The 27,299-nt window shown below is 50.2% G+C and overlaps 1 protein-coding gene across 1 annotated transcript in view; it reads right to left on the bottom strand.

Annotated features, from left to right (window-relative positions):
- Positions 1-27,299, bottom strand: part of RTF1 (RTF1 homolog, Paf1/RNA polymerase II complex component) — a 371,191-nt gene that overhangs the window by 206,140 nt on the left and 137,752 nt on the right. Inside the window, exon 11 of the mRNA XM_078659620.1 lies at positions 10,939-11,046. Within this exon, the coding sequence (XP_078515746.1) occupies positions 10,939-11,046 (108 nt within the window). The remainder of the gene's footprint in view (positions 1-10,938; positions 11,047-27,299) is intronic.

Below are 27,299 nucleotides of genomic sequence, written 5' to 3'. Positions count from 1 at the left end.
ATTCCTTTTAACACCATTACTAGCCTAACATAGCAGTTTGCACATTTCACAGTATATGGTGTTTTAAAAAGTTGACGGCGTTTCGATCCCATTTAAAGAATCACAGGATCATCATCAGGACAGAATAATGCCTAAACATTGCAAGCCATGATAGCCTAAAGGGAAAAGAGAAATAAATCAAGAAATCATACCAAATACAGTATAGAAAAAGACGCATAATAAGGATACCATATAATGTACAATTTAAAGAGGCTCACAACGATAAGGTAATCATTTAAGAGCTGTGATAGTGACTTGGTTACACCATCAGTTCAAAGTAAAATCTTGTCCATGAGACTAATCACCCTAGGTATTGTGGATTTTAATCCTGAGTGGGCTCGCAGACGGGAAGCCATTAAATGCACACTCTGCCCATACAAGAGGGAATCGTGGCTCCACCTGCTATGTTGTTGCTCCAGTCTTATCATGGAAAGAAGGCGATTACTGCGTCCGATTTGCTACACTAACGGAACAAAATCCTGCAATGAAGCATCAGCCTTGTGTTTTCTCACAGACAGCACGATGATTCTAGCCAGACTGGGGAAAATGTGTCCACCATATTAGGAATGACTTAAAACAGGCAAATGAATGCAATAAAACTCTGGAGAAGATCACTGCAAATCCAGCGCAAGTATGCTGAGGTGGCCTGATCTGTGCATCGATGCTTGTCTGCACTTTCGGCATCCCAGTCAGGAAAACCTCTCTCATGGTGAATGGTCTAGAGGCCAAGGGGAAGGAATCATCACCTGACATTCCCACCCATAGAACAATATGGGAGCCCGGGCCACCTTTAAAGCCACACCTCCATAAACACTAACTCTGGGGAAGACCGACTTTGGTGGAACTTAGGGAGGGGGGGGGTTCAAACTTTTTGTTTTTCTTTTCCTTCCTCTTTTTATCAAAACGTTTTTAAACCTCTGTTACAAATAATAGTTTTTAAATTATTGTACGAGCTGTTATATGATGAGCACTTTTTACTGTAATGATTTTAATTAATTGTACAGTTAATAAATAATATCAATACCCCTTTAACACCCCTAAATGTAGTTTAATGGGGCAACCCTGAACCTGGCCTCCTCAGATTCAAGCAAGAATGAAGAAGGACCGAAGAGCCGTGCTGAACAAGGACAAAGAGGACACCTACTGCTTTGGCCCCTGCCCTACCGGCCTGTCCCTCTCCTGACCTGCCTGCAATGAAGAAACCGTTGTGTCCAGCAGCCCCCAAGAATCCGGAAAACCTGCCCTGCACTCACCTTCCAGATTCTGTCTCCTTAGAGCACTGGATTAACTAAAGAAAATCTCAAAGAGCAGAATCCGGATTTAGGTGACTCCGCAATTCTGAACTACTCCGCACCAAATAACCACGCTCCGAGTTCGAGTGGCCCAACACCACAAGGAGGTCTCCCCAGCGATCCAGTGTGGAATAGGGGGGCCGGTGGGGGAAGGGCAGTGATATACGTAAAAATAGGCACAAACTGCCAAAAGAGAAAGCACAACTATACCCAATAATGTTTGCAATAAGTTACTCAGGTGATGTACTATTCTTTATAATGCAAGGTGTTTACTGCCTAGACAATTTATTTAGCATGCATTTTAAATTAACCTACACTTCAGGGTTCCCTTCGAGGTTACGTGACAGTGGCCAGACCCCGGTGGCCGTTTTGCGGTCGTTTCTGGTACCCTGGCGGGTGAGCAGGTAACGCTAGGTAGCATATACGCCCCACCCCCCCTTAGTCAGACGTTTGTGGACAGACTGAAACAGCTCTGGGGAGAACTTCCCGACGGCCTGATTATACTTGGGAGAGACAGGAATGACACTATGGCCCCTCTGGACAGATGGAGGGCGCGGCCCCCGACCACCCCCCCAGAACTAAACTCAATATCCTTGCGCACACCCTGGGCTGTACGGACACATGGCGGGCCCTTCACCCTTTCGAGGCGGGATACACATGTGTCGTCGGTACACCCTGCGCTTTCCCGCTTAGACTACCTGTTCCTTCCACATAGCTATACACATAGGGTAGTGACCGCTTCTATCCTCCCGCATGGCCTGTCGGACCACTCGTCCACCCAGCTCACGCTCAGTCTGCAAACCATGTCACCGTGGCTGCATAGGGATCCCAAGCATCGGGAGGCACTTCACCACGCTACGGAGGATTACTTTGCTGCCAACGTCGGGTCTGTTTCCTCCAAGATATCACCGAGGGAAGCTTTTAAACCCACAATACGTGGGGTAGATATCAGTTACCGCACGGGAGAAAAGAAACATCGCCTTGCGCAGGTACTGGATCTGGAGGAGCGACAACGTGCTCTCCAGGATGCTGTGGTGGAGGGTTCTGACGCAATCTGCTTCATGTTCAACAGCAGCTGCAGCAGTTGCTTACGAACACGACCAAGGATGCCTGGCTGGCGACTCAATTTCTGGTATATCAATGGGGCGACAAGTCCAGTCAGATGCTTCATAGACTCTGCCAAGCAAGGTCCTCCCTGACTCAAGTCCTGGTACTCCGTTCCTCTACGGGCGCCTTGTGCTCCTCCCCGGGGGCAGTAGTACAGACTTTCGCTGAGTTCTACGCCGGGCTGTACAGTGCCCACAAGGAACTCGCCGATTCACTCACAGATGCCTTTCGCGTAGATATTCCTCCGAAGCGCCTTTCCGATGAGCAGCGAGACGCCATAAACAAACCTATATCGCTAGATGAACTACAGGCCGCCCTTATTCACCCATGGCGCGCACCTGGTCCTAACGGGTTCCCCAGTGACTTCCTACACCCCCACATGGGGACCGCTGGGCCCCATCTTCTCGGCGCATTACGTCAGGCGCTCGAGCAAGAGATCTTGCCTCCGGACTGGCGTAATGCCAAAATAGTTATTTTTCTCAAGCCGGGCCTACCGCCGGAAGACCCGGGCTCTTATCGTCCCATATCTTTGTTGAATTTCGAGCTGTTGGGGAAGGTGTTAGCTGATCGCCTCCGTACATGTATCCTTGACCTTCTCCACCCGGACCAGTCAGGCTTCATGCCGCACCGCTCCACTAGGCATAACATACGACGCGCACATAACGCCATCGCCGGGGCCCACCGTCTGGGACACCCAGCAGCGGTACTACTGGCCGACATCGACAAGGCCTTTGATTCTCTAGGTTGGCCGTACCTTTTCAAATTATTGGAGGCGGTCAATTTGGGGCCTCGCTTTCGAGCATATGTCAAACTTTTATACACGGACCGAATGGCTTCTGTTCGGGTGGCCGGGTTTCGCTCGGACCCCTTTCGTATCCAGAGGGGTACTAGACAGGGATGTCCTCTTTTCCTGCTTCTCTTCGCCTTGGCAATTGAACCTTTGGCAGCTTGGGTGCGCCTGGACGCGGTATACAGGGGTCTGGTTTAGTCCCCCGAATACTCGGATAAAATAGCACTTAGTGCAGATGACGCATTGTTCTCTTTCCCAGACCCCTGGGTCACCGGACCAAGGGTGCTGCAAATTCTGCGGGTGTTCGGAGAAACTACAGGGCTCCACACCAACCTGTCCAAGTTGACGCTTTTCCGGATTTGTGGTGATCCGGGGAGTCAGGGCTGGGCCTCGCAGCTGGTCAGGGCACAAGACAAATTTAAATATCTTGGGGTCCACGTCACCAGATACCCCACCATGGCGTGGTCGCTCAACATTGCCCCTCTGCCTCAAATGGTCCTGGAGGAGACAAGGGTATGGTCTCATCTCCCCCCGTCTTATATGGCCGGTCTGCAATTTTTAAAATCGTGTCCTTGCCCCGCTTGCTTTACAGACTACAGAACTACCCATACCCCATCACGCCGTCCTGGTTTTGCCAGGTGAATGCTCTTCTGAACGGTTTTCTGTGGGATGGCAGGGCGGTTCGGGTGGCCTTGGCGACCTGTGTCCAATCTACCTACTGCGGGGGCATCAGGGCGGCGGACGTGCGGTCCTATTACTGGGTCATCAATGATTGGTGGTACAGCCAGTAAGACAATCCGGCTTACGCGGTGGAACGACTCTTCTTGGAGGTGTATCCGCTATTAGATCTCCTGTATAGTAACTCAGCTCTGGAGGCCCTCCCGCCTGCCAGTCTTATGGTGATCCAGATATGGAGACGCGTTTTGAGGTCCATGGGGTGGTGGGGCATGCTAACATGCGAGACGCCCCTCTGGCGGGGCACATACCTCCGACCGGTCTCGGCTCTGCCCGGTTTCCATCGTTGGGACACTATAGGGATCTCGACACTGGGGGATGTGAGGCGCAGAGCCACACTTAAAACTTTTCAAACGCTACAGGAGGAAGTTTGATCTACATAAGTCCCAATTCCATAAATATCTCCAGCTTCGCCCCGCCTTGTCTCCCCTGATTAAAAACCTTACGACGCTGCCAGAATTTCACCCATTAGAGGGTAGACCATTGATGGGGGATCTAAGGGGACATAAAATCCGTCAGCTCTATCAGACACTGAACACACATGCCAAGACGAACCTGGACTGGGCGTGGGAGGCAGATGTACTGACCCTCTCTGACGACGACTGGACTGAGGCCCTGGCCAGCCGCTTCCACTAGATACCGACTGATCCAGTTTAAATATCTCCACCATGTGTACTACACCCGCCTCCATCTTAGGAAGATGGGGGCTATTTCATCCCCCACCTGCCTCAGATGCCAGTCGGACGATAGCTCCTTCGTACACACAGTCTGGGGCTGCACAGCGATGTGCCATTTTTGGTCGGGTGTGTTGTCCTGCTTAGGGCGTGTACTGGGTTGGGATCTCCCAGCAGATCCCCGTCTAATTCTTCTCCACAGCACTGTTGATATAGGGGGGGAACATATACAAAAGACACCTGCTCTTCTTAGGACTCACATTGGCCAAGCGCGACATAGCGCCACAGTGGAAGTCCTCTTCTCCCCCTGGGGTAGCGGCTTGGAAGTCCGCATTAGACAAATGTATGTCTGCTGAGGTGGCGGTGTTTCAGGTTCGAGGTTGCCCGCAAAAACATGTCACGATATGGGCTTTGTGTGCTAAATACCGTGGCATTGACCTTTCTATCTTTCCCACGTCCACAAATCAGGATCTCATAGACAGGCTTACCATATAATGACTTCTAATCTCAATTGAGGTCTAGCTGGTGCGGAAATATGCCTATATGTCTTTAGGTCTGTATAATGTTTCAAGCGGGAAGTGCGGTGCAGGGGAGGGGGGAGTTGGGTGGTGGGGGTTGTTGGTTTGAATGTTTTATCTATCCTCAAGGGATACCCTCTTCAGCGACTCATGTATCATTGACCCGTGCCCTGTATAAATACTGCCTGTTGAGGGCTCACCCCGTTGGATGTAAAGTTTCAATAAAATCTAATGTCAAAAAAAAAAAAAAATTAACCTACACCCCATCTAGAAAAAAAGTATGGGCGAATTTAGCGGATCACGAAATGGCAAAATAATCAGCGAGTTCGCAGGAAAATCTGCAAACTCGCGGATTTGCACAAATATATCTAGAGTTCTGTTTCTACTGGCTAATCAGTAAGTGCTAGCTCGCTGGGTAAATGTATAGTGCTTTTTCTACACTGCAGCTGTGTAAAGGGCCAGAAGAGTTGTCTCCAGTGACCACGTGTGTCTGTAACTTTGCCACCGCACCGAAAGGCGCCGAGGTCCCTCGAGTGAGCTGTCCATCATAGTGAGGAAAGGGCGCAAAGACGTTGCAAACCCTAGTGTGTGTGGGGCGGGGCCAAACGGGCAGGGCTTCCATGCAAATTCACATACCTCTTGTTTATAAAGGGTCAGAGACCGATCAGAGCAGCAGATGAGAAGGAAGCAGCCTCCTGGTCACAGGAAGTACACGGGGATTGCGCTCGAGAAACTTGTGGATGCAAAGACTTCCATCAAGGATTACATCTAATTGGTGGCGGTAGATATGGGGAGGAAGCACACCTGCCTAGTCTCGACCATGTCTGTATCAAAAGGAGGGAGATTAGAGAAGGAGATCAATCGATCAACGGACACGGTTAACCACCCACGGGGTGGGTGGAAGGTCCAGTTGCAGCTTGTGTCCGTGTTTTGCACTAAGGAAACAAAAGTGGTCGCTGTACTGTTCCTATGGGAAATGGGGGAAGTGTCTAGCTGGCATGACCACGGATGTTAGAGTAACATCCTGGGGCATCCATTTTGTTGGATATAATGGCCTCACACACCCCGAAGGATGTCATGCTTCATCATCGGCAGTTGCTCCTCGTCGGGGAGGCGGTGCAATCCCCGACGGGCTCACCTCAAAGAGGGGCTCTTTGGCGGAGATCTTTTTCCAACTGCCTTATGGTGAGGTGGGGGTGTGTGGACCGGGCTAGGTGTGGTGGTGTGTGGGGTATTAAAATGTAGCAAGGGGTACCGGAATTCAATTTATTCTGGGGGTCCCCTGGCTGCAGTTAAAAAGAGGGGTTAGGCTCACTCCGAGTCAACAAGTTAGGTCAGGTGACCCTAGATGAGGCTAAAGGTGATGAAGGTCGACATGTTTCACGCTATGGGTATAGTCACCCGCGATTCATCAGGACCGTGTAAATGTGCAGTGTCAAAACATGCTAGTGTCATGTATGTCTTATGTTTACCTCTGTGGGTACTCCTATGCCTAAAGGTTGAGGACTACATGCCACATGAGGCGTCGGCGGGGTTAGACATCAGGGAGAGCCCAAGGTTAAAGCTCGTTCCTCCTGTGTCCGCGCAGTTCGACCTACCCTTCACCGCCGAGCTCGAGTATGCTCACTAGTTGTTTGGGCTGATTATAATGAGTTACTAAATTTGAGCTTCAACTCGGGCACCAGCTTTGTTTATATCTGTAAGTACTTCCTGTTGAGGTTTAATTTTTGTGACAGGAGCATCGTGCCAGAATGAATCCTGCCTGCATATTTATCCACGAACATGCCACCGTGTTGTGCCATACCTATACTCAACTGGAGTACTTTCTACTGGCTAATCAGTAAGTGCTACCTCGTTGAGTAAATGTATAGTGCTTTTGCTACACTACAGCTGCGTAATGGGCCAGAAGAGTTGTCTCCAGTGACCACATGTTTCTGTAACTTTGCCACCGCACCCATAGGCACCGAGGTCCCTCGAGTGAGCTGTCCATCACAGTGGGGGAAAGGGCGGGAAGACGTTGTATACCCTAGTGTGTGTGGGGCGGGGCCAACTGGGCGGGGCTTCTATGCGAGTTCACTTGCCTCTTGTTTATAAAGGGTCAGAGACCGATCAGAGCAGCAGAAGGAAGCAGCCTCCTGGTCACAGGAAGTACACTGGGATTGCGCTCGAGAAACTCGTGGATGCAAAGACCTCCATCAAGGATTACATCTAATTGTAGGCGGTAGATATAGGGAGGAAGCACACCTGCCTAGCCTAGACCGTGCTCACTAGTTGTTTGGGCTGATAAACGTTACTGAATTTGAGCTTCAACTCGGGCATGTGCAAAAAAACAAATCCGCCCGCGAGCAGATTTGCGTTTCTTTCGGCAATTTCGCAAGATTCGCGGATCGCGAAATTGCTGAAAATCCGCAAATTCCGCGAGCGGAATGGATTTTGCGCACATACTTAAAAAAAACAATTAACAAGCATTTACAATGCAACGGTTTCGCCTTTGACAAAGTTAGAGCTATTGGCATTGTAAATGACATTGTTTATTTATGTGTTGGTTTTGAAAACAGATAAATAAATGGCTTTGTCATTTACAATGTCAATAGCTGAATGTGCTCCCGTGCCAGTTGGTCACCCTAGGCTTACCTGTTCTGAGCAGTGGTGCTGTAACAAATTTTTTTTTATTAAGAGTTCGGGTGCTGCCATTAATGTTATATCACTGAAGTCATGGGGGTTGTGTAAGATTCAAGCATCATACAGAAAACACAAGTGCAGCAAATGTGTCATGCCCATTCACCAGGAGAGTGGTGAGGCTGTGCTATTTATTTATTAAGTTTTATATAGCGCGAACAAGATCCTGAAGGATATCAGAGCGCTTTACAAAAGGATAGCGGCCGGTAAGAAAGGTAATATCGGCAATAGATAATTTGTAGCTCGTAGTGCTTTCTGAGCACTGATGAGATAGCACACTGTCATTTGCAGACAGCACATTTTCTGTTGAAATGGCCACTACATTTTCATGGGCATGCAGTTTTACTGGTAAAAATATATAACACAGAAAAACTAATGTGCATGGAAATCAGCCTTTGGTGAATATTTATAATGTTTGCATCACCAGGTAAAGTATCTCGGTTTCTTTTGATCCTACTAAAATCCCGGTTTCCATCACACTTCAGAATTACAAAAAAAATGCTTTACTTTTGTTTTCTTAATCACTGATTTAATTAGAAATATGTGTATAGTTCCTTTCCAGATGTTTAAATTTTGTGTGTTAACAAAAAACGGCGTGCTCCAGCCTTTCCTTTCGTTTTTTTGTACCCCAGCAGGATTGTCACCTAGATCACTTTTATCAAACCGTGCAGCAAATTTGACGAGAGAAAAACAAAGTTTACATCCGCTCATTCTCCTCCTGAACTTCGGCCTGATTATTTCTAGTGCTGCAGGACCCCTACTTCCAGCGCCCAAATGAATACATACAACAGACTTCACGCCCTCACGTGCAGGGCACGTGGCCCCCTCACCTGTGATGTCCATCTCCTTCCGGCACCACTGGATGAAGTTGGAGACATTGTCGCGCGCCTGGAAGGTTCCCGGCTGGGCCACTCTGTTGACCCTCACGCGGGCTCGCGGCAGGTGCACCTTGCCTGCCAGGGTCAGGTACTCGGCACGGAACTCGCCCGCCACGCGTGTGATGTTGTTGGCATGCTGGCAGAGCACGGCGCCCGTCTCCAGCACCTCCAGGAAGGTGCCCACGCTAATGTCCAGCTCGTAGAGGTCCTTCAGCCACTCCGCCATGTCCTCTTTCATGGCGAAGAGGTACTGCTCGCTGGACTGAAAGGGCCGAATACTACGCACCCCGGCGCCCTGCACCCCAGACATGGTGCCAGTCAATGGACAGCTCGCCTCTTACGTACTTACTCAGCAGCAGAACTTTCTGAAATGCCCAGTGCACCCAGACTTGTGTTGAACAGCCTCAGTGCGCTACTGGTTTAAATGAGTGAACACACAGGCAATACATTCAAATGTAAGTTTGGGGGGGGGGGGGGGGGGCGCGTTGGGGCTACAGTGTGGCTTTAGCAAGGGACGCGCCGTGGCCCATGGGCTGCACAAAGTCTCCATTTAGAGCCACAAAACATCCGAGAGATGCCGTGGTTGCCATTCACAATGTCGGGGAGTCAGTTATTTCGTCAGCAGAAGCAGCTTCCCATAAAGAAGCACAGGGCGCAGAAATACTCATTCAACGCTAACATCCCCCGAAAGTCCGGGCGCTCATCGGCAGATGATGGTCGATACTTCGATTGCTGCACGGGGCTGTCTCGTGGCTGCGCTGCAAACCTCATATTCCATCCTCAGTGACTAACAAACACCTGCTAATAATTCCCAAGCAGTCTTCCCATGCAGTCTTCCCATGCAGCGACCCCCAGCGCCAGATACATTCCAGCACCCGAACCTGCCGCTCTCCTGCACTTTGAAAACTTTCTCCTCGCCTTTTGTTCGCCGGTTCCTCCCCGGGTCTTCGGCGCATTCATGGCCCGGGAAGCATCGCCCCTCGCACGTTTCTCTGAGAAGGGTGGTCTTCCGCCGTGCCGACCCCAGCCTGCAGAGCGCAGCAGGTCGTGCGCCCTTGCTCACGCACACTGGGGGTTGGTTTGTTTCCCTGGAACGAGCGTCCTTCCCTGTTCTCCTTGGCGACGCGGGCTTGTTTGAAACACGCCCTGTTAACCCTGGCTGGTGGCGACCGTCGGCTGCCCTTAGCACACCTCGTTGTGCTGCTCGGCTCAGAACTGCCCCAAGCCCCGCCGCAGAAGGAATGTCGCTGCTTCCCTGTGACGCGGTGTCTGTGGGTTGTCACCAAAGTTACACCTTGTAACTTCAGGCTCGATGTACCTACCGCCATGGAGCAATATCGGAAAAATACAGAGGGAACGATTTTCGAGACAGATTGTATACCTAATCCGTAGCGCTTGGCATCTGATTTTTTTAATTTTGCAATGTGGAGTCACAAAATATTGGGGGTGGAATTGCAGTTCGCATGTTGTAGACCTCTGTAGCGCTTTATCACAGGAAAAACAAGCATTGAATAGATCAGGTGTTTGGTTTTGTCAATACTTGTTTTGCAATGCAGTCCTGTCAACTAAAAACAAGTCCGGTCCCGGGCCGGCAGCCAATCACAGCGCGGCCCGGGGAATGACGTCACGGTGGTGTCCCGGCCGGCAGATTCGGGGGCATGTTTTTCGCGCCAATGGGAAGAGGAGAGGGCGGGACTTACAAAAAGACACAGAAACGCCCCTGAATCGCGTTTTCACGGGGAAAGCGTGATTGACAGCCAATCTCTTCCAATGGCTAGCCTCCATTTATGGAGCTAGCCAATGGAAGACAGAGGCGGGACGAAGCCCCATAGTGTAGGATCATAAGATTTCGCCCTGGGCTGAGCCCCTGCTTTGCAGGTGCTACGGCCAGGTTGAAACCTAAAAAGCTGCATCCCTGTAGCAGGAAAAAAAAGAGCCCGGAAAGGAAAAAATGCGTAGACCTAGATTTAAAAGACAAAAACAAAATGTCAATGACGAGATCTTTTTGCCACAGTCTGCAAATTATCAGGGCATTCATTTTATCAGAAGCCCAACTTAATGACACTGATATACAAACAAGGAAACTTCCCTAAAAAAATTTTTTTTTTAAAGTTCACAGGAACTTATTCCCTTACCACTGCTATTAATCCTTACTGTGCTATACTTCTTTTGCAAATCATAGAGAAAATAAGGTTCCATTTACAACTGGTTCCTGCTTTAACTCACATCTTCAATATCCTGATCATTGAATTTGTAGTTCATGGCTTCTTTGATGACCACTTCTTTCTTGTTGATCTCATCCAGTGTAGGCAGCTGCATTCCTGCAGAGAACATCTGAAAATCAAATGTCAAAATTATTCGAATATCCTTGGCGATCACAAAACTATGTACTGTACTGGGGCAGCTAAGAAACTGCCATTTTATTTTTCTTAGCGATGTTGCGCCTCACACTTAAACTTGCATGTAGTTTTAAAGTACTGCAAACACTTACACATGAACCTACAAAGGCATGTTTTTAGCACTGCAACCATAAATCCTGCCTTTATTCACTCTGATCATGAATATAAACTTTTGCTCTTCGAAAGTTGCAAACCTGTTCTCTATTGCTAGCAGTGAAAGAAAAAATAAATGTCACATGCCTATAATAATCAGCTTGTAATGCTGTGGATTTAAATGTTGTGCATACTCCAGCCATCTAGTGTTCAGCACAGACATTTCAAGTCCCCCCCCCCCAAAAAAAGAGGTTGCCGTTTCAAGGTGGCTCACTATACCTCCCGCGAAACCCAAAATGCACTAGACCAGGGATTTCTCCTGCAGGCAATAGGTAGGTGTCGAAATGTGAAGTTACTAAGTCTGTGTGTACTGCTAGATTAATATCTGTGGATGCTGAAGGGTGACTTGAATCTAAAGCACTACAAACCAAAACAAACTATTGCTGTTTGGATCATGTAAGGTTGCAGATTAAATGCAACGTATAAAGTGATAAGGACTAGCCATCTTCCTAAAACTGTGGCTTGTGAGTAGCTTAGAATAGGTATGTTAAACAAATTTTGAGTATGGTTTATTCAAATTCTCTTCCGGAATGAAGGTCTGCACTGTAATGTATAGAGAATGTCTGGATATTAGACCCTGTAGAGCCTTTACAGCGGTCAGCGAGTGGCCATTGAGAAAGGCCACTTACAAGAAAGAAACTGCAGTGGGCAAGAGTGCAATGGTTCAAAGGGAGGTCCCGTAGGTCATGTAAAGACAATGTTTAAAGTTCCATGAAGGGACTGCTGGGGTTCAAGGTAGGATAACCCTTTTAAAGCCTCCCATAAATGCTTTAACAAAAGGGATGATAAAGACTGAATCGTGTACTCCAATTTGTAACCTTTTTCTGTCACGAATCAGTAGGTCTGTTCTGGAAACACAGGACAAACTGGCCTGAAAAAAAGGCTCAACTCATTGTTCTCCACCTACATAACCATCCAACCAATCCACCATTAAACCGATTTCACCCCTGCATTGATAGAGGATAATTTTTTTTTTCAAGAGATCAGAATGGGTGAATGCAGACTCTTGCTGAACATGTATGAAGGAGAACAAGTCAAGTCCTTTGAAAAAGACAGGCGCGATCTTAAAATAAATGAATGCAAAAGTAACAATACCTACAAATAAAGCCCGGATACAAAGTCCTTCACCTGGATAACAAAAAGAGTAGTGATTCATTCTCTCACACCCTTATAGCAGTGTATGAAGCCTTTCTAAGGCTCGAAAGGCCTGATCATCCCACTATATTCCATATTAGTAGTCTACGAAGCCACACCTTTTGGGTTTAAGAAAGATAGTCTAGACAACTGAGCAGGGAAATTTCAGGAGTATACCAAACCGTACCATACCATACCATACCGTACCGTACCGTACCATGCCATACCATACCATACTAGCAGGAAATGTCAAAATGCTTTACGAACAGCCTACATAGGTAAGCATCCTATGAATGAATGAATGATTCACTAGTACTACACACCTTCCCATCTTGGTACGTATACCAGGATGTGAACAAGAAGAGCTTTTGCTGTAGAAATATGGAGGAAACAATTGGTTAAATTGCGATCTTATATCCCTATGGGAAATAACTATGAAGCATAGGCAAAATTGTTAGATAGACAAGTCATAAGTAACCCAGGGTTATACCGCAAATTTATGACCAACAAAGCTTTGGCTCATAGAAAAACAGCAGACTGCTGATATTTCATATTCTGGTTGCTAGACAGACGCTAATTGTGGATCATAAGAAGTGAAGTAAACGAGCATCAATATTAAAATGGGTGTGCAGCCATTAAAAGACGGAGGCACATGAGAAGACATGACAAGATCTACAGTACCCAAGGTCAACAATTTAACGAGATTAGGCACCCTCTACTTAGTTGCCCAACTGAGCTTGGACAGTTAAAATCTTTTAAATCATGCCGTAGTGCATAACTACTCAAACTGCAAGAGACGAAATGCAACAGACTATACGTGATGTTAGTTAATGGGGATGGCAGATGGGTTTCCTCACAAAAACAAAGTGTCTACATGCAGAATCGTATCCAAGAGGCAAAGAGGCAAATTCATTTATGTTTGGGTTGGTCTTTGTTGCACCCAGATTGAGTGCCTTTTCTAGTTTTTAGTGTACATGTGATTGGGATAGCCCAGTCAGTGATAGTCTTGGATGAAATGTAGAACTGTTTTTCCTAGTGGGGCGACCCCTTCCACTGCATGCTCTTTTCTGTAGGATGTACAAAAACAAATAATAAAACACTGAACTGTTGTGAGGAAGTGCCATCTTTCTTGCATTGGTATGCCCCCACTTTTTTCTGAACTGCTGATGTACTTTGACTGAGTGTGCCCTGGGTCCCTGCCAATCAGGTACCCAGGGCCTGTGTTCCTTCCCTACAAAGAAAAGCTATGCTGAAACAAAATACCCAATTGGCATCTCTGGCCCCTGTCAGCCCCTAGTAAATGGTACCCTAGGTACCCAGGGCATGGGCAAAGACCCCTGAGGGCTGCAGCACTTATTGTGCCACCCTCAAGGGGCCCTGAACCCTGGCACCCACACACTGCCTTTGCAGGCGGAGTGCCTAAGTACAGAACTAAAACAAGAGTCGACATGGCACACACCACTGTGTGCCATGCCCACAGAACCCAGTGCCCTGGCATACTTCAGTCACCCCTCTAGCTGGGTGCCCTATGCCAGAGGTGAGGGCACAGGTGCATGAGCCCTGTGCCCCTACCGTATCCAGGGCCATTCCTGGGCACTGTAAGTGCAGTGAAGCCATTAAGAGTATATGGTGCTGGGAGGTTGTCATTAAGAACTCCCCAGCACCATAATGGCTACACTGAAGACTGACAAGTTTGGTACCAAACTTGTCAGCACATTAAACCCGCACTGATGCCAGTGTGAGATTTAATGTAAAATGCACCAGAGGGCATCTTAGAGATGCCCTCCAAAACCCAAACCTACAATCCACGTCTGGGTTGAGTGGCTGCAGAGGCTGCCACACAGCAGGCATGTTGCTGGACCCCTGGGTGGAGAGCCCCCCGCTCTCTTGGGCCTGCAACAATGCACATCCTGGGCGAGGTGCTAGGTCTCCACCCCCAGGATGGGCAGAGGGAACCTTCAAAGGCATGCCGCTTCTGAGAGCTTCTCCAGACGATTTTCTGTACCCAGCAACTGGCCCCCACCAGTTCTAACCCCCACTCTGGCGGAAAGACTGGCGGAAAAACTACGTCAGGAAGGGGGGGTGCCAACCTTTGCCAACGCCACCCCTCAGGTGGAAGAGGAGAGGTTAAGCACGACCCCGGGCTCCGGCCATCTGGTCGATGGGGAGCTATGCCCAATCCCACAGGAGAGGAGCAGGCTAGGGGGTGTACTCACCCCAGGACAGGGAACCATCGGTCCTTGTCCTTGCCCTACCTGTAACGCCCCTAAATTTAGTATTTAGGGGCTCCCTGAACCTTCATTCCTCAGATTCAGATACCAAAAAGAATAAAGAAGATCAAGAAGAAGAAGACCCGCCGTGCAGCTGCTAACAACAGGACAACAACAACTGGTGGGCCCCAGCCCTACCGGCCTGTTGATCCTGGAACCTGCTCCTGCCTAAAACCCGGCGACTCCTGCGGACAGCAACCTTGGGACACCCAGAGGACCTGCCTGCCTTGACCCTCTTGAAGATTGGGACTCCCATCAGCAGAGGCTCTGCTGCAACAACCCCCCTGGTGCCAGCCAGGAAGCTCCGGACCAGCCCACTCTGCTCCCGCCGAGCCCGGGCTGGCCCGACCGAACCAAGACCACGCGGACGTCCCCCCGGCGACTGGGACCCGAAGTCCAGTGCCCAAAGACCCTCCTCGACGAACCAGCAGACGCCTGCAGACTCAGAACCAGGGGCCACCCCAACCACGACCAGCTGAGGGTAAGCTTTTCCGACACCCAAAAGACACCCCTGCACCCAGTGCCCTACAGCCCCCTGTGCCTCCCTTTGGGGTACCTACCTGTGCCCCAAGATCCCAACTTACCTCTCCAAGTGCTGGTCGCCCATGGAGAGTCTCTGTCCCAGAGCCTGCAGCCTTTGTTCCTTTTTGACCTTTCCCATTGGATAACAGAGCGCCCTATGGCTCAAAAGCACCCTGCACCCAGCCGCCCGAGTGCCGCTGGCTGTGACCCCTGTGTCCTATCCTACTTCCCCCCTTGCCCTGAGCAAGTGACCAGCAGCCCAGCTCCCACGGCCGTGTGGCCTGCTAGCCAGCAGCCACCAACCGAAGGCCGACCTTCCCTCATTGGATATCATTGGGCCTACCTACCGCTGCACCTGGCGGCCCCTGTGCTGCTGGGATTGAAATAACTGTACTTACCTGACCCCCGGGGACCCCTGAGCCTTAACTTCACCAACCAAGTACTCACCTGGAAACTGGTAATTTACTTACCTGCCATTGTAGAACATTGACCCATTTTGCCTCGAAATTTTTCTAAGTGTGAAGTTTTGAAAAATGAAAATATTCACATAAAATCAGCCAAAGTCCGAATTCCGAAGTACTGACCGGTGAACAGAGGAGAAGCCAGTACTGTACCTTTCAGCCCAGTACTGAACCGCAAAAGTAATCCCTAGCGGGGTTAATAGTAATCTGTATTTTCTCCATAGGAACCCATTGTCTGCTTTTCTATGAAATTTCTTCTGTCTACTTTTGAAAACTTGAAATATTCTTTAAAAATCACACGAGAGGGGAGGAGCTACGCTACGAATCAAGATGGCCGCATAAGCTCCCGGCTCCGTCGACCTCCGCCAACAGCTCGTTTATCCTGTCTTTCATCATGTCTGCACACCTGATTTTCTTGTCTGTGAAGGTCTGCTGCTTCCAGAGGTGCAATCCCGAGATTTCTACCTTATCGGCTGACGAAGATACGCCGTGTTTCTATTCTCGGCCTAACATCATGTTGAAGCCGGGGCCTCGATTTCTAGACTACCCGAGTCGGAGTTGAACAACATCGGCCGTGAGACCTGGACTGAGCCCGGTCTCCCGAAGAGTGCCTGAATTGTTGATTTTTCTGACGATCCTTTGAACGATCCACACCCGGGACACGCCAGCGTGCCACGCCGGCTGCTGTGGTGGAGGCCCGGCGCCCGGAGCCCTTTCTGCCCCGTGGGGGTCGACGGGCTGGGTCCTCCCTGACGGCGAAGGTGTGTTCTATAAGACGAGGAGCGCCCATTATTTGTGATCAGATTTACGTGGCCTGTGACTCCGGAGCAGCCGGCCTCCGGGGTCCGAACCCGGCTCTGTCACCTACAGAGAGGAGATGGAGCGGACGGAGGGCACGCCATCACTACGGGCCGTTGTGGCCGCCATTGGGGCGCTCCATTCGCACACAGTCGCTGTGTTCCGGACACTGATGGTGAAAGTGGACGGTATCCTGGCACCGGAGGACGACACCTCGTTTGGTCTCCAGCTGGAGATGGTACCAGCGATGCATGGCATCTCAGAGGTCGGGGTCCCTGTGCATCGCCCGGACTTTATGATTCTCGACGGTCCCCTATTGCCGGCTAGCCAGCCCGTGTTTCTCACTAGTGTCTTTTGCCTGACCCTGCTGCCACCCATCACTTCTATGGACAAACTTCCATGTGGCCACGAGTTACTTGCTGATGGTTTCGGATGCTCGCTGTTCTTGGACATCTTTCCTAGTTCGAGCCATGTACTTTTATCCTGTTTTCGATCCTCTTATGCTGCAAAGAACTTTTATGGACGCTCTGCCTTTTCCATCAAGATGGCGGCTCGAGTGGCAAGGACTCTTAGGACGGACCGTACTGGCCAGGGCTGAACTTTATTGCTGGGTTCCGATATAATAGCTTTTCTTAATGCCGGGGTTGTGCCTATATTGTGATGGGAATTGGGTGGCTGTTATTTATCCTACCGTGACTGGTTTGTATAATTGCTGAATATTGGTTTTATTGTGTCTCCGGGTGGTTGCTGTTGGCGGTGGGCACGGGAGTTCGGGAGTGTGTTTGCTTTCTCCTCCTCCGCTTTCTCTTTTCTTTCCCTCTCCTTTGGGGCAGTTCCTGGGCGACAGGCACGCTGTTAGTGGGGTAGGCCGTAGCCATTACAGTGGTGTAGGGTGGCGGGTGTGGGGGGGGTTTGTTATTTTAGTTTGTTTTATTCTATGGTCCCTTTCTTCTTTTTCCGTCTGTCTCTGGGAGGGTTCTTTACCTCTTTAGTAGGGTTGGCTGTCTTTCTTTCCCTTTTTCCTTTCTTATAAGGCTTCTACACTCAACTATGCCTTTAGGTTACTGGGGGGCGAGTTTTCAGAATGGTGCTCTGCTTTATTGTTTGCTGTCGTATTGTTTTTGCTCTAGGTCCGCCTCGGCAACTGTATTGTTTTGACAACTGTGTGGTTCATCAACTGATTCCGTTTGCTCTGCGGGGTACGTCCCCCCCTTACCTCTTCTTATTTTATTATGTGGTGTGACGCCATTGCTCCTGCAGCCGTTCCTACTTTACATAACTTTAAAAAAACGAAAACCTCATATATCCTTCTGCTTTGCAGTGCGCACTCACACATGACGTATCTATGATATTGCTTTTTTCGGTCGTGTTCTTGTTTCTACATCCGGATTCATTTGATACGCTTGCGGCCGGCCCCTGTGGTTGTGGGCCTGCGCATGTAATACTTTGCAAGTTTCAATAAAGGTTTTTGAAAAAAAAAAAAAAAAAAAAAAAAAATCACACGAAATACTGAAAAGCAATTACCTACCTGTTTTGAGTTAAGACCCCAGTGCCGGCCCTAGGAGACCAGTGCTGGGTTACAAAAGTAACGCTGTGAGAAAGTGGCTCTATATATGCTGGACTAGAAGGACGTACAGTGTGTATAGAGTACACCAACCCCAGAGGTATAACAGAGGCTAAAGCCAGAACGGACCTTACTCTCCAAAGTGGTAGCTTGGTCGAGCAGTAAGGCAGTACCAGAGGACAGTGTAAAGCATTTGATGTACACACTGTCAGCAAAAGGTTTCACACACTCAAGGACTGAACTCCAGGCCAATTGTTTGTATATCCAGAGATATGGTTGTTTTATTTTTAGATCCAGCAGTTATAAAAAATATACTTTTCACATTACGAGTACTCTCATGTAAATACTTTGCAGAGGAGCAATACGTTTGTAAACACAATAATCACAGGTTAGCTAATAAGCATTACAGTTCTGAAACACACTCTAGCATTGAGCTCAATGGGTTTTCATAGGAAAGTACAGTTGATTACTTTATGGATTACTTTGGTAGTTCCAGGACTAGATCTTGTATTCAGTCCTAGGGTCTAAGCTGAAACCAGATTAGCAAAAACGTTTAAGTTACAGTGATGATTTTTCCTGAATATGAAGCGGTTTTAAAAGTTCAGACTTCGGAACTTTTCAAGGTGATTCTCACAATGTTATTCAATGGGAGGAAATTCAGGTTACAGGTACAGTACGATCGCGTTACTTTTGTAACCCAGCACTAGTCTCCTAGGGCCAGCACTGGGGGCTTAACTCAAAACAGGTAGGTAATTGCATTTCAGTATTTCGTACGATTTTTAAAGAATATTTGCCGTTTTCAAAAGTAAACAGAAGAAATTTCATAGAAAAGCAGACAATGGGTTCATATGGAGAAAATACAGATTACTAGTAAACCCGCTAGGGATTACTTTTGCGGTTCAGTACTGGGCTGAAAGGTACAGTACTGGCTTCTCTCCTGATCACAGGTGAGTATTTTCGAATTTGGACTTTGGCTGTTTTTATGGGAATATTTTCAGTTTTCAAAACTTCCCACTTAGAAAATTTGAGTCAAAAATGGGTCAATATTATCCAATGGCAGGTAAGTGAATTACCGGTTTCCAGGTGAGTACTTGGTTGGTGAAGTTAGGGTTCTGGGCATAGACTCAGGGGTCCCCCAGGGTCAGGTGAGTACAGTTAGTTCAGTCCCAGCGGCACAGGGGCGGCCGGGTGCAGAGGTAGGTAGGCCCAATGTTATCCTATGAGGGAAAGAGGGCCTTCGGTTGGTGGCTGCTGGCTAGCAGGCCACACAATCAATCAAAGCATTTTTATAGCGCGCTACTCACCCGGAGGGTCTCAAGGCGCTTGGGGGATGGGGGTCCGCTACTGCTCGAACAGCCAGGTCTTGAGTTGCTTCCTGAAGGAGAGGTGGTCTTGGGTCAGGCGGAGGTGGATGGGGAGGGAGTTCCACGTCTTGGCAGCCAGGCAGGAGAAGGATCTTCCTCCCGTTGTGGCTCTTCGGATGCAGGGAACGGCGGCGAGGGCGTGGCTGGTCAATCGTAGCTGGCGGGTGGGAGTGTAGAAGGTCAGGCGGTCGTTGAGGTAGCTGGGGCCTTGGTTGTGGAGAGCTTTGTGTGCGTGAGTGAGCAGTCGGAACATGATTCTCTTGCTGACGGGGAGCCAGTGCAGGTCTCAGGTGTCCGGAGATGTGGCTGTGTCGGGGGATGTCCAGGATGAGTCGTGCTGAGGCGTTCTGAATGCGCTGGAGTCTTTTCTGAAGTTTGGCTGTGGTTCCGGCGTAGAGGGAGTTACCGTAGTCCAGTCGGCTGGTGACGAGGGCCTGGGTGACCGTCTTCCTGGTTTCGGTGGGGATCCACCGGAAGATCTTACGTAGCATGCGTAGGATGTTGAAGCATGACGAGGAGACGCCATTGACTTGTCTGGTGATCGAGAGGGAGGAGTCCAGGATGAAGCCTAGGTTGCATGTGTGGTCCGTTGGTTTGGGTGCGCTGTCCAGGGCGGGGTCCACCAGGAGTCGTCCCAGGCGGAGGGTGATGATCCCAGGATGAGGACTTCCATCTTATCTGAGTTCAGTTTAAGGCGGCTGTTTATCATCCACTCGGCTACGTCTTTCACCCCTTCGTGTAGGTTGGTCGTGGCGGGGTCGTTGGTGAGGGAGAGGATCAGCTGGGTGTCGTCGGCGTAGGAGATGATGTTGAGGTTGTGCTGGCTGCGAGGGGGCTCATGTAGATGTTGAACAGTGTGGGGCTGAGCAATGATCCTTGTGGTACGCCGCAGATGACTTCGGTGGCCTCGGATCTGAACGGGAGGAGGTGGACTCTCTGTGTTCTTCCGGCGAGGGAAGAGATGATCCACTCCAGTGCCTTCTCCTGGATTCCGATGTTGTTGAGGCACTGCACTAGGGTGCGGTGGCAGACCGTGTTGAACGCTGCGGAGAGGTCCAGGAGGATGAGGGCCGCTGTTTCCCCGTTGTCGAGCAGGGCTCGGATGTCGTCGGTGGCTGCGATGAGGGCGGTCTCGGTGCTGTGGTTGGCCCGGAAGCCGGACTGTGAGTGGTCGAGGGATCCATACGTCTCGAGGAAGGCGGCCAGCTGATTGTTGACGGTCTTCTCGATGACTTTGGCAGGAAAAGGAAGGAGCGAGGTGGGGCGGTAGTTTTTGAGGTCGGTGGGGTCCGCTGATGGTTTCTTCAGTAGGGCGCTGAGTTCGGCGTGCTTCCAGCTCTCTGGGAAGGTGGCGGTGTCGAAGGAGGCTTTGATGATGTCCCGGAGATGGGGTGCGATGACGGAGTCGGCCTAGTTGAAGACGTGGTGAGGGCAGGGGTCGGTTGGAGATCCGGAGTGGATGGAGTTCATCGTGCGGATGGTGTCTTCGGTGTTGACCGGGGTCCAGGCGCGGAGGGTGGTGGTGGGGGGCGTTGGTACGGTCGGAGGGTGCGTTGGCAGTGTGCTGAAGCTGTTGTGTATAACTGCGATCTTGCTGTGGAAGAACGAGGCGAGCGAGTTGCAGAGGTCTTGTGAGGGGGTGAAGTCGTTGTTTCCGGCGCTAGGGTTTGAGAGCTCTTTGACTATGTTGAAGAGTTCCTTGCTGTTGTGGGCGTTGTTGTCTAGTCGTTCCTTGAATGCGGTTTTCTTGGTGGTGTGGATCAGCTGGTGGTGTTTTCGGGTGGCGTGCTTGAGGGTGGTCATGTTGTCTGTAGTCGGGTCTCTGCGCCAGGCTTTCTCGAGGGCCCGGCAGTTCTTCTTGGAGCTCTTGAGTTAGTCAGTGAACCAGGATGCTTTCCTGCTGCAGGGTCTGATTGGGGGGGGGGGGGGGTCTTCAGTGGGGCGAGGTCGTCTGCGCAGTTGGTGATCCACCTTGTGAGGTTGTTGGCGGCTTGGTTGGGGTTCGCTGAGCTGGCGGGAGGGTTCTGGCTCAGGGATGTGGTGAGCTGGTCGGTGGTGATCTTGTTCCAGCTTCTGCGGGGGACCTGTTGCGGGTGGTGGTGAGTGGTGGTCCTTCTGAAGCTGAAGTGGACGCAGCTGTGGCCTGTCCAGTGGAGTCCGGTGGTGTGGCTCAAGGAGATGTCCTTGCTGGAGGAGAAGATGGGGTCAAGCGTGTGGCCGGCGTAGTGGGTGGGTGTGGTCACCAGTTGCTTGAGTCCGAGGTTGGCCAGCAGGGTGGTGGTGTTGCTGTCGTTGTTCTCTAGGTGGAAGTTGAGGTCCCCTAGGAGGGTGTAGTCAGCGGAGGGTAGGGCGTGCGAGCTGATGAAGTCGGCGATGTCTTCACTGAATTGTGTTCGTGGTCCCGGGGGTCTGTAGATGAGGGTGCCTCGGAGGGTGGTCTTGGGGTCGGTGTGTATCTGGAAGTGCAGGTGTTCGGCAGTTGTGAGGGTGTCGTCGTAGTTGGTCGTGATGCGGATGGTGTTCTTGTGGACGATGGCGATGCCACCTTCGGTCTGGTTGACGCGGTCCCTCCTGTGATCTTGTATCCGTCTGGGATGGCGATGTCGGGCGCTGAGGAGGCGTTCATCCATGTTTCCGTGAGGAAGGCGACGTCTGGGGATGTGGAGTCGAGGAGATTCCAGAGTTCCACGGCATGTCTGTGGACGGAGCGGGTATTGAGCAGGATGCACTTCAGGTGGTTGCTGCTGGTGCTTGGCTTGGCAGTGCAGGTCCGGTTGCAGGAGAACTTGCAGGATTGGCAGGTGAAGGGTCCGTGGGTGCATCCAGGGGTGGCTCTGTGGCAGCTCGGGATCCGGCCGGTGTTGAATGCGTTGAGGGTAGCTGCGTCGTAGGTCCTGCGGGTGGGCTGGCATCTGCGGGGGCCAGGGGTTCTGGCGCTGGGCGCGGTCCAGGCGCAGACGGGCTTACCTTTGGCGCACCTTTGGCGCGCCTTCGGCGCACAGTCGGCGCTCCCGCTGCGCGTGGCCGCTGCGCGCGGTCTCCATTTAAGGACAAGTGGGAGGGAGGGGCAGCTGGGAGGCGGGAGCGCACAGAAGAAAAGGGGGCGGGCCGCGATGTACGGCGGCAGGAAGCGGGGGAGCGGGGGTCACAGGGAACAGGGGCTAGAATACAAACACAAAGATACACTGATCAAAACAGGGGCAAAACAGGCAACAAGTGGAGGGAAAAACACTGGCACAGCACTTAGCGGAAAAAACGGCAACGATCAGCAGCAAGCGAGGGAGGGGGCGCACAGACACAGCTGGAGGGCCGTGCGGCGCGGGGGTGTCCTCTGGTAGCTGGGCTCCTGGTCACTTGCTCTGGGCAAGGGGGGGAAGTAGGATAGGGCAAAGAGGTCACAGCTAGCGGCACTTGGGCGGCTGGGTGCAGAGTGCTTTTGAGCCGTCAGGCGCTCAATGTTATCCAATGAGGATCTTGAAAAAGGAACAAAGGCTGCAGGCTCGGGGACGGTGGCTCTCCAGGGGCGACCAGCACTTCGAGAGGTAAGTTGGGATGCTGGAGCACAGGTAGGTACCCCAAAGGGAGGCACAGGGGGCTGTAGGGCGCCGGGTGCAGGGGTGTCTTTGGGTGTCGGGAAAGCTTACCCTCGGCTGGTCGCGGTTGGGGTGGCCACTGGTTCTGAGTCTGCAGGCGTCGGCTGGTTTGTCGAGGAGGGTCTTTGGGCACTGGACTTCGGGTCCCAGTCGCCGGGGGGACGTCCTCGTGGTCTTGGTTCGGTTGGCCTGGCCCGGGCTCGGATGGTGCAGAGTGGGCTGGTCCGGAGCTTCCAGGTGGGCACAAGGTGGGTTGTTACAGCAGAGCCTCTGCTGATGGGAGTCCCAATCGTTGAGAGGGTCAAGGCAGGCAGGTCCCTCTGGGTGTCCCAAGGTTGCTGTCCGCGGAGGTCGCTGGGTTTAAGCAGGGGCAGGTTCAAGGATCAACAGGCCGGTGGGGCTGGGGTCAAGTCAGCTGCACGGCGGGTCTTCTTCTTGATCTTCTTTCTTCTTTTTGATATCGGGATCTGAGGAAGGAAGGTACAGGGAGCCCCTAAATACTAAATTTAGGGGCATTACAGGTAGGGCAAGGGCAGGGACCAATGGGTCCCTGTCCTGGGGTGAGTACACCCCCTAGCCTGCTCCTCTCCTGTGGGAGGGGGGCAGGAGCCTAGCTGGGATTGGGCAGGACTCCCCATCTACAAGATGGCCGGAGCCCGGGATCGTGCTTCACCTCGCCTCCTCCACCTGAGGGGTGGAGTTGGCACAGGTTGGCACACTCCCTTCCTGACGTAGTTTTTCCCGCCAGTCTTCCCGCCAGAGTGGGGGTAGGACTGGTGGGGGTACAACAAATGGTCTGGAGAAGCTCTCAGAGGCGGTATGCCTTTGAAGCTTCCCCCTGTCCATCCTGGGGTAGGAGACAGAGCACCTCGCCCAGGATGTGCTTTGTTGCAGACCCAGGAGAGCGGGGGGCTCTCCACCCAGGGGCCCAGCAACATATCTGCTGTGTGGAAGCCTCTGCAGCCACTCAGGCCAGACGTGGATTGTAGGTTCGGGTTTTTGGAGGGCATCTCTAAGATGCCCTCTCGTGCATTTTACATTAAATCCCACACTGGCATCAGTGCGGATTTAATGTGCTTAGAAGTTTGGTACCAAACTTGTCAGTCTTCAGTGAAGCCATTATGGTGCTGTGGAGTTCGTGAATGACAACCTCCCTGCACCATATACTCTTAAATGGCAACACTGCACTTACAGTGCCCAGAAATGGCCCTGGGTACTGTAGGGGCACAGGGCTCATGCACCTGGGCCCTCACCTCTGGCATATGGCACCCAGCTAGAGGGGTGACTGAAGTATGCCAGGGCAGTGGGTTCGGTGGACATGGCACACAGGGATGTCTGCCATGTCGACTCTTGCTTTAGTTTTGTACTTAGGCACTCAGCCTCCAAAGGCAGTGTGTGGGAGCCAGGGTACAGGGCCCCTGAGGGTGGCACAATACGTGCTGCAGCCCTCAGGGGTCTTCTCTGGTCCCCATTGCCCTGGGTATCTAGGGTACCATTTACTAGGGGCTGACAGGGGCCAGAGATGCCAATTGGGTATTTTGTTTCAGCATAGCTTTTCTTTGTAGGGAAGGAACACAGGCACTGGGTACCTGATTGGCAGGGACCCAGGGCACACTCAGTCAAAGTACATCAGCAGTTCAGAAAAAAAGTGGGGGCATACCAAGGCAAGAAAGATGGCACTTTCTCACAAACGCGATCGTACTTTACCTGCAACCTGAATTTTCTCCCATTGAATAACTGTCAGATTTCCATTGAAAAGTTTCTAAGTGTGAACTTTTAAAACGGCTTTATATTCATGAAAATTCACTACAGTAACTAAAACGTGTTTGCTAATCTGGTTTCAGCTTAGACCCTCGGACTGAATCTAGGATCTAGCCCTGGAACTACTAAAGTAATCTATATAGTAATCAACTGTACTTACATGTGAAAAACTCATTGTGCTCAAAGCTATAGTGTTTTAGGATTGTGTTGCTTACTGTTAATTTTTGTATTAATTTTGTGCACAAACTTTATTGCTCATTTGCAAAGAAAAGTATATTTTTATAACTGTTGGTTCGAAAAATAAAACACCTATATCTGTGGATATAAAAACAATTGGCCTGGAGTGTGTGAAACCTTTTGCTGACAGTGTGTACAACAAATGCTTTACACTGTCCTCTGGTACTGCCTTACTGCTCGACCAAGCTACCACTTTGGAGAGTAAGGTCAGTTCTGACTTTAACTTCTGTTACACCTCTGGGGTTGGTGGACTCTATACACACTGTACTTCATTCTAGTCCAGTATATACAGAGTCACTTTCTCACAACTGTTAAGGGGGAATCTAGATGATCGTTCTCCAAGTAGCAGCTCCTGAGGTACAGTGAACTTCACAGCAGCCAGTAAATAACTAAAAAATACATGCACAGTATGTCTTTCAGAGGTATTGCAACCAAATCACAATGCTCTTTGCACATTGAACAAGACAGTGCAGCTCAGCTACAGACACCAAAAAAATAGCAATTAGGTCAAACAAACTACTACAGACCACTAAATCCAGGAGCTGCTGGGAAAGTGCACTGTTTTCATGACGGATGTGATCACTACTGCAACAGTGTTAATATTTATTAGCAGCCAAAAAGGAATACTCTGTGGGATCTCTCCCCGGTTTCTGTAATACTAAAATGTGGGCGTCCCTCAGCGAAGCCGGAAGGATTCTAAAGTCGAAAGCTTCCTTCTACATGGCCAGCTTAGGCGTCTTCCCAGAGTTCATATTCTTAATTGCCAGTCTAATGTCTATCTTATCTACCGGGAAATCAGCTTCCGCGTCAATTCTAGGTAATTGCGCCTCATCCAGTACCGCTTCAATAAGACTCATCACTCTGCCCTTGTTTAGCATTAAGTGCAGAGTAAAATTATGCTAATCTGCGACATGCGAACCTCCCCGTTCATGGGGGTAAGTGACACGACTGCACAGATGACCAGCTTTATCTCACTGTTCATGTAGCTTTTCAGTGTATGTTCCATAGTCATGTTTCCCTAGCGTATTCCTTCCTACATCAAGTTAGTCCTGGAGGTCCGGTCATTACTTCCACAGCTCAATAGTATGCGAGGGTCTGTGTATCTATCTACACAATTCTTTTCAGTGTTGTAACCGTGACCCCCATATGTTGCACCCATGCATTTAAATTAAATGGTCACTTTAAAAGCTACCCATATTATATCAGGCGAGGCAACCGAGACAGAATTGATAGGAAAATATATTACTTCCTCCCTGAAATCCTCTCTAAACACCTGATCATGTGGCGCATGGGGTTGGATGCATCACTCCAGAAGTCGTAAGCCTGACCACTGCGAACGGGTCATGATTCGACACCTGTTCTGGACCTACAAAGGCAAAGTCAGTTATAGAAAATGCCGCATGTGGGTGTTAAAAGAAAAAGTACCCCCCACACTGTGTCAGGTCCTCGAGAGTTCCATCAAGTGTAGAGTCACCATGCCCTTATCAGCGACCTCAAGGACCTACCCAATGGCCTTGTGGTGGCCCTAGAGCTGTCAAGTGCACTGTCCAGAATGCAGTTGCAGTCGCCCATCCATATGATGTCATAGTGCGTTTATGGCATTTGTCAAAACTTTCTTTATTGACTTTTGCAGTGCACACAGCAGTACAGTACATCACAATTCCTATATTGCAAAGCGTACATTCTATAGATCAGATCAGTTACCTCTCACTTAGGAAATGGTCTTAACAGAAGCCACAAATAAACAAGAGTACCGCTAATGAACGCCATTATAGAATTTCCCCCCCAGACCCCTCCACCCGACTAACACCCTAACAAACACACACAGGGAAACACCTATCATTCCTTAGAGAGTAAGATGTGAGACCAATCACCAGAGGAACGGAGGAGCACCTGGAGACAAGCTCTCGCCTCCAGTAACATTCCTAAGATTGTTAGGCATGCACATAAGAGGAAGACCTCCAGAGAGGTACTCCACCAGGTGACCATATTTATTCAAAATTTGTAAAGGAATCAGAAAAAACATCCACCATGTACTACATCATAAGGGCCTGCCATTGGCGGGAGTGCCATTGCTTCATAGATGGCATTTCTTTTCATTTCCAGTCCGCAGCTACTGCCATTTTTGCTACACCCAAGTATAACCATAAGATAGATAAACCTATAGTCTGGCGTTTGAGGACATCTGCACACAAGCTCAGGAGCGCAAAGCCCAGATCCTCTGGTATGGGATAGCCCAGAATGTCTAATTTGTGCCTATATTTCTGACCAAAATGGGTGGATTGTTGGGCAATTCCACCAAATTAGTTTAAAACCCCCAGTTGCGCGCAC

This window comes from Lissotriton helveticus, chromosome 9 (genome assembly GCF_964261635.1).
Source record: "Lissotriton helveticus chromosome 9, aLisHel1.1, whole genome shotgun sequence".
Taxonomy (NCBI): Eukaryota; Metazoa; Chordata; class Amphibia; order Caudata; family Salamandridae; genus Lissotriton; species Lissotriton helveticus.
This window is presented reverse-complemented; position numbering and strand designations above follow the sequence as displayed.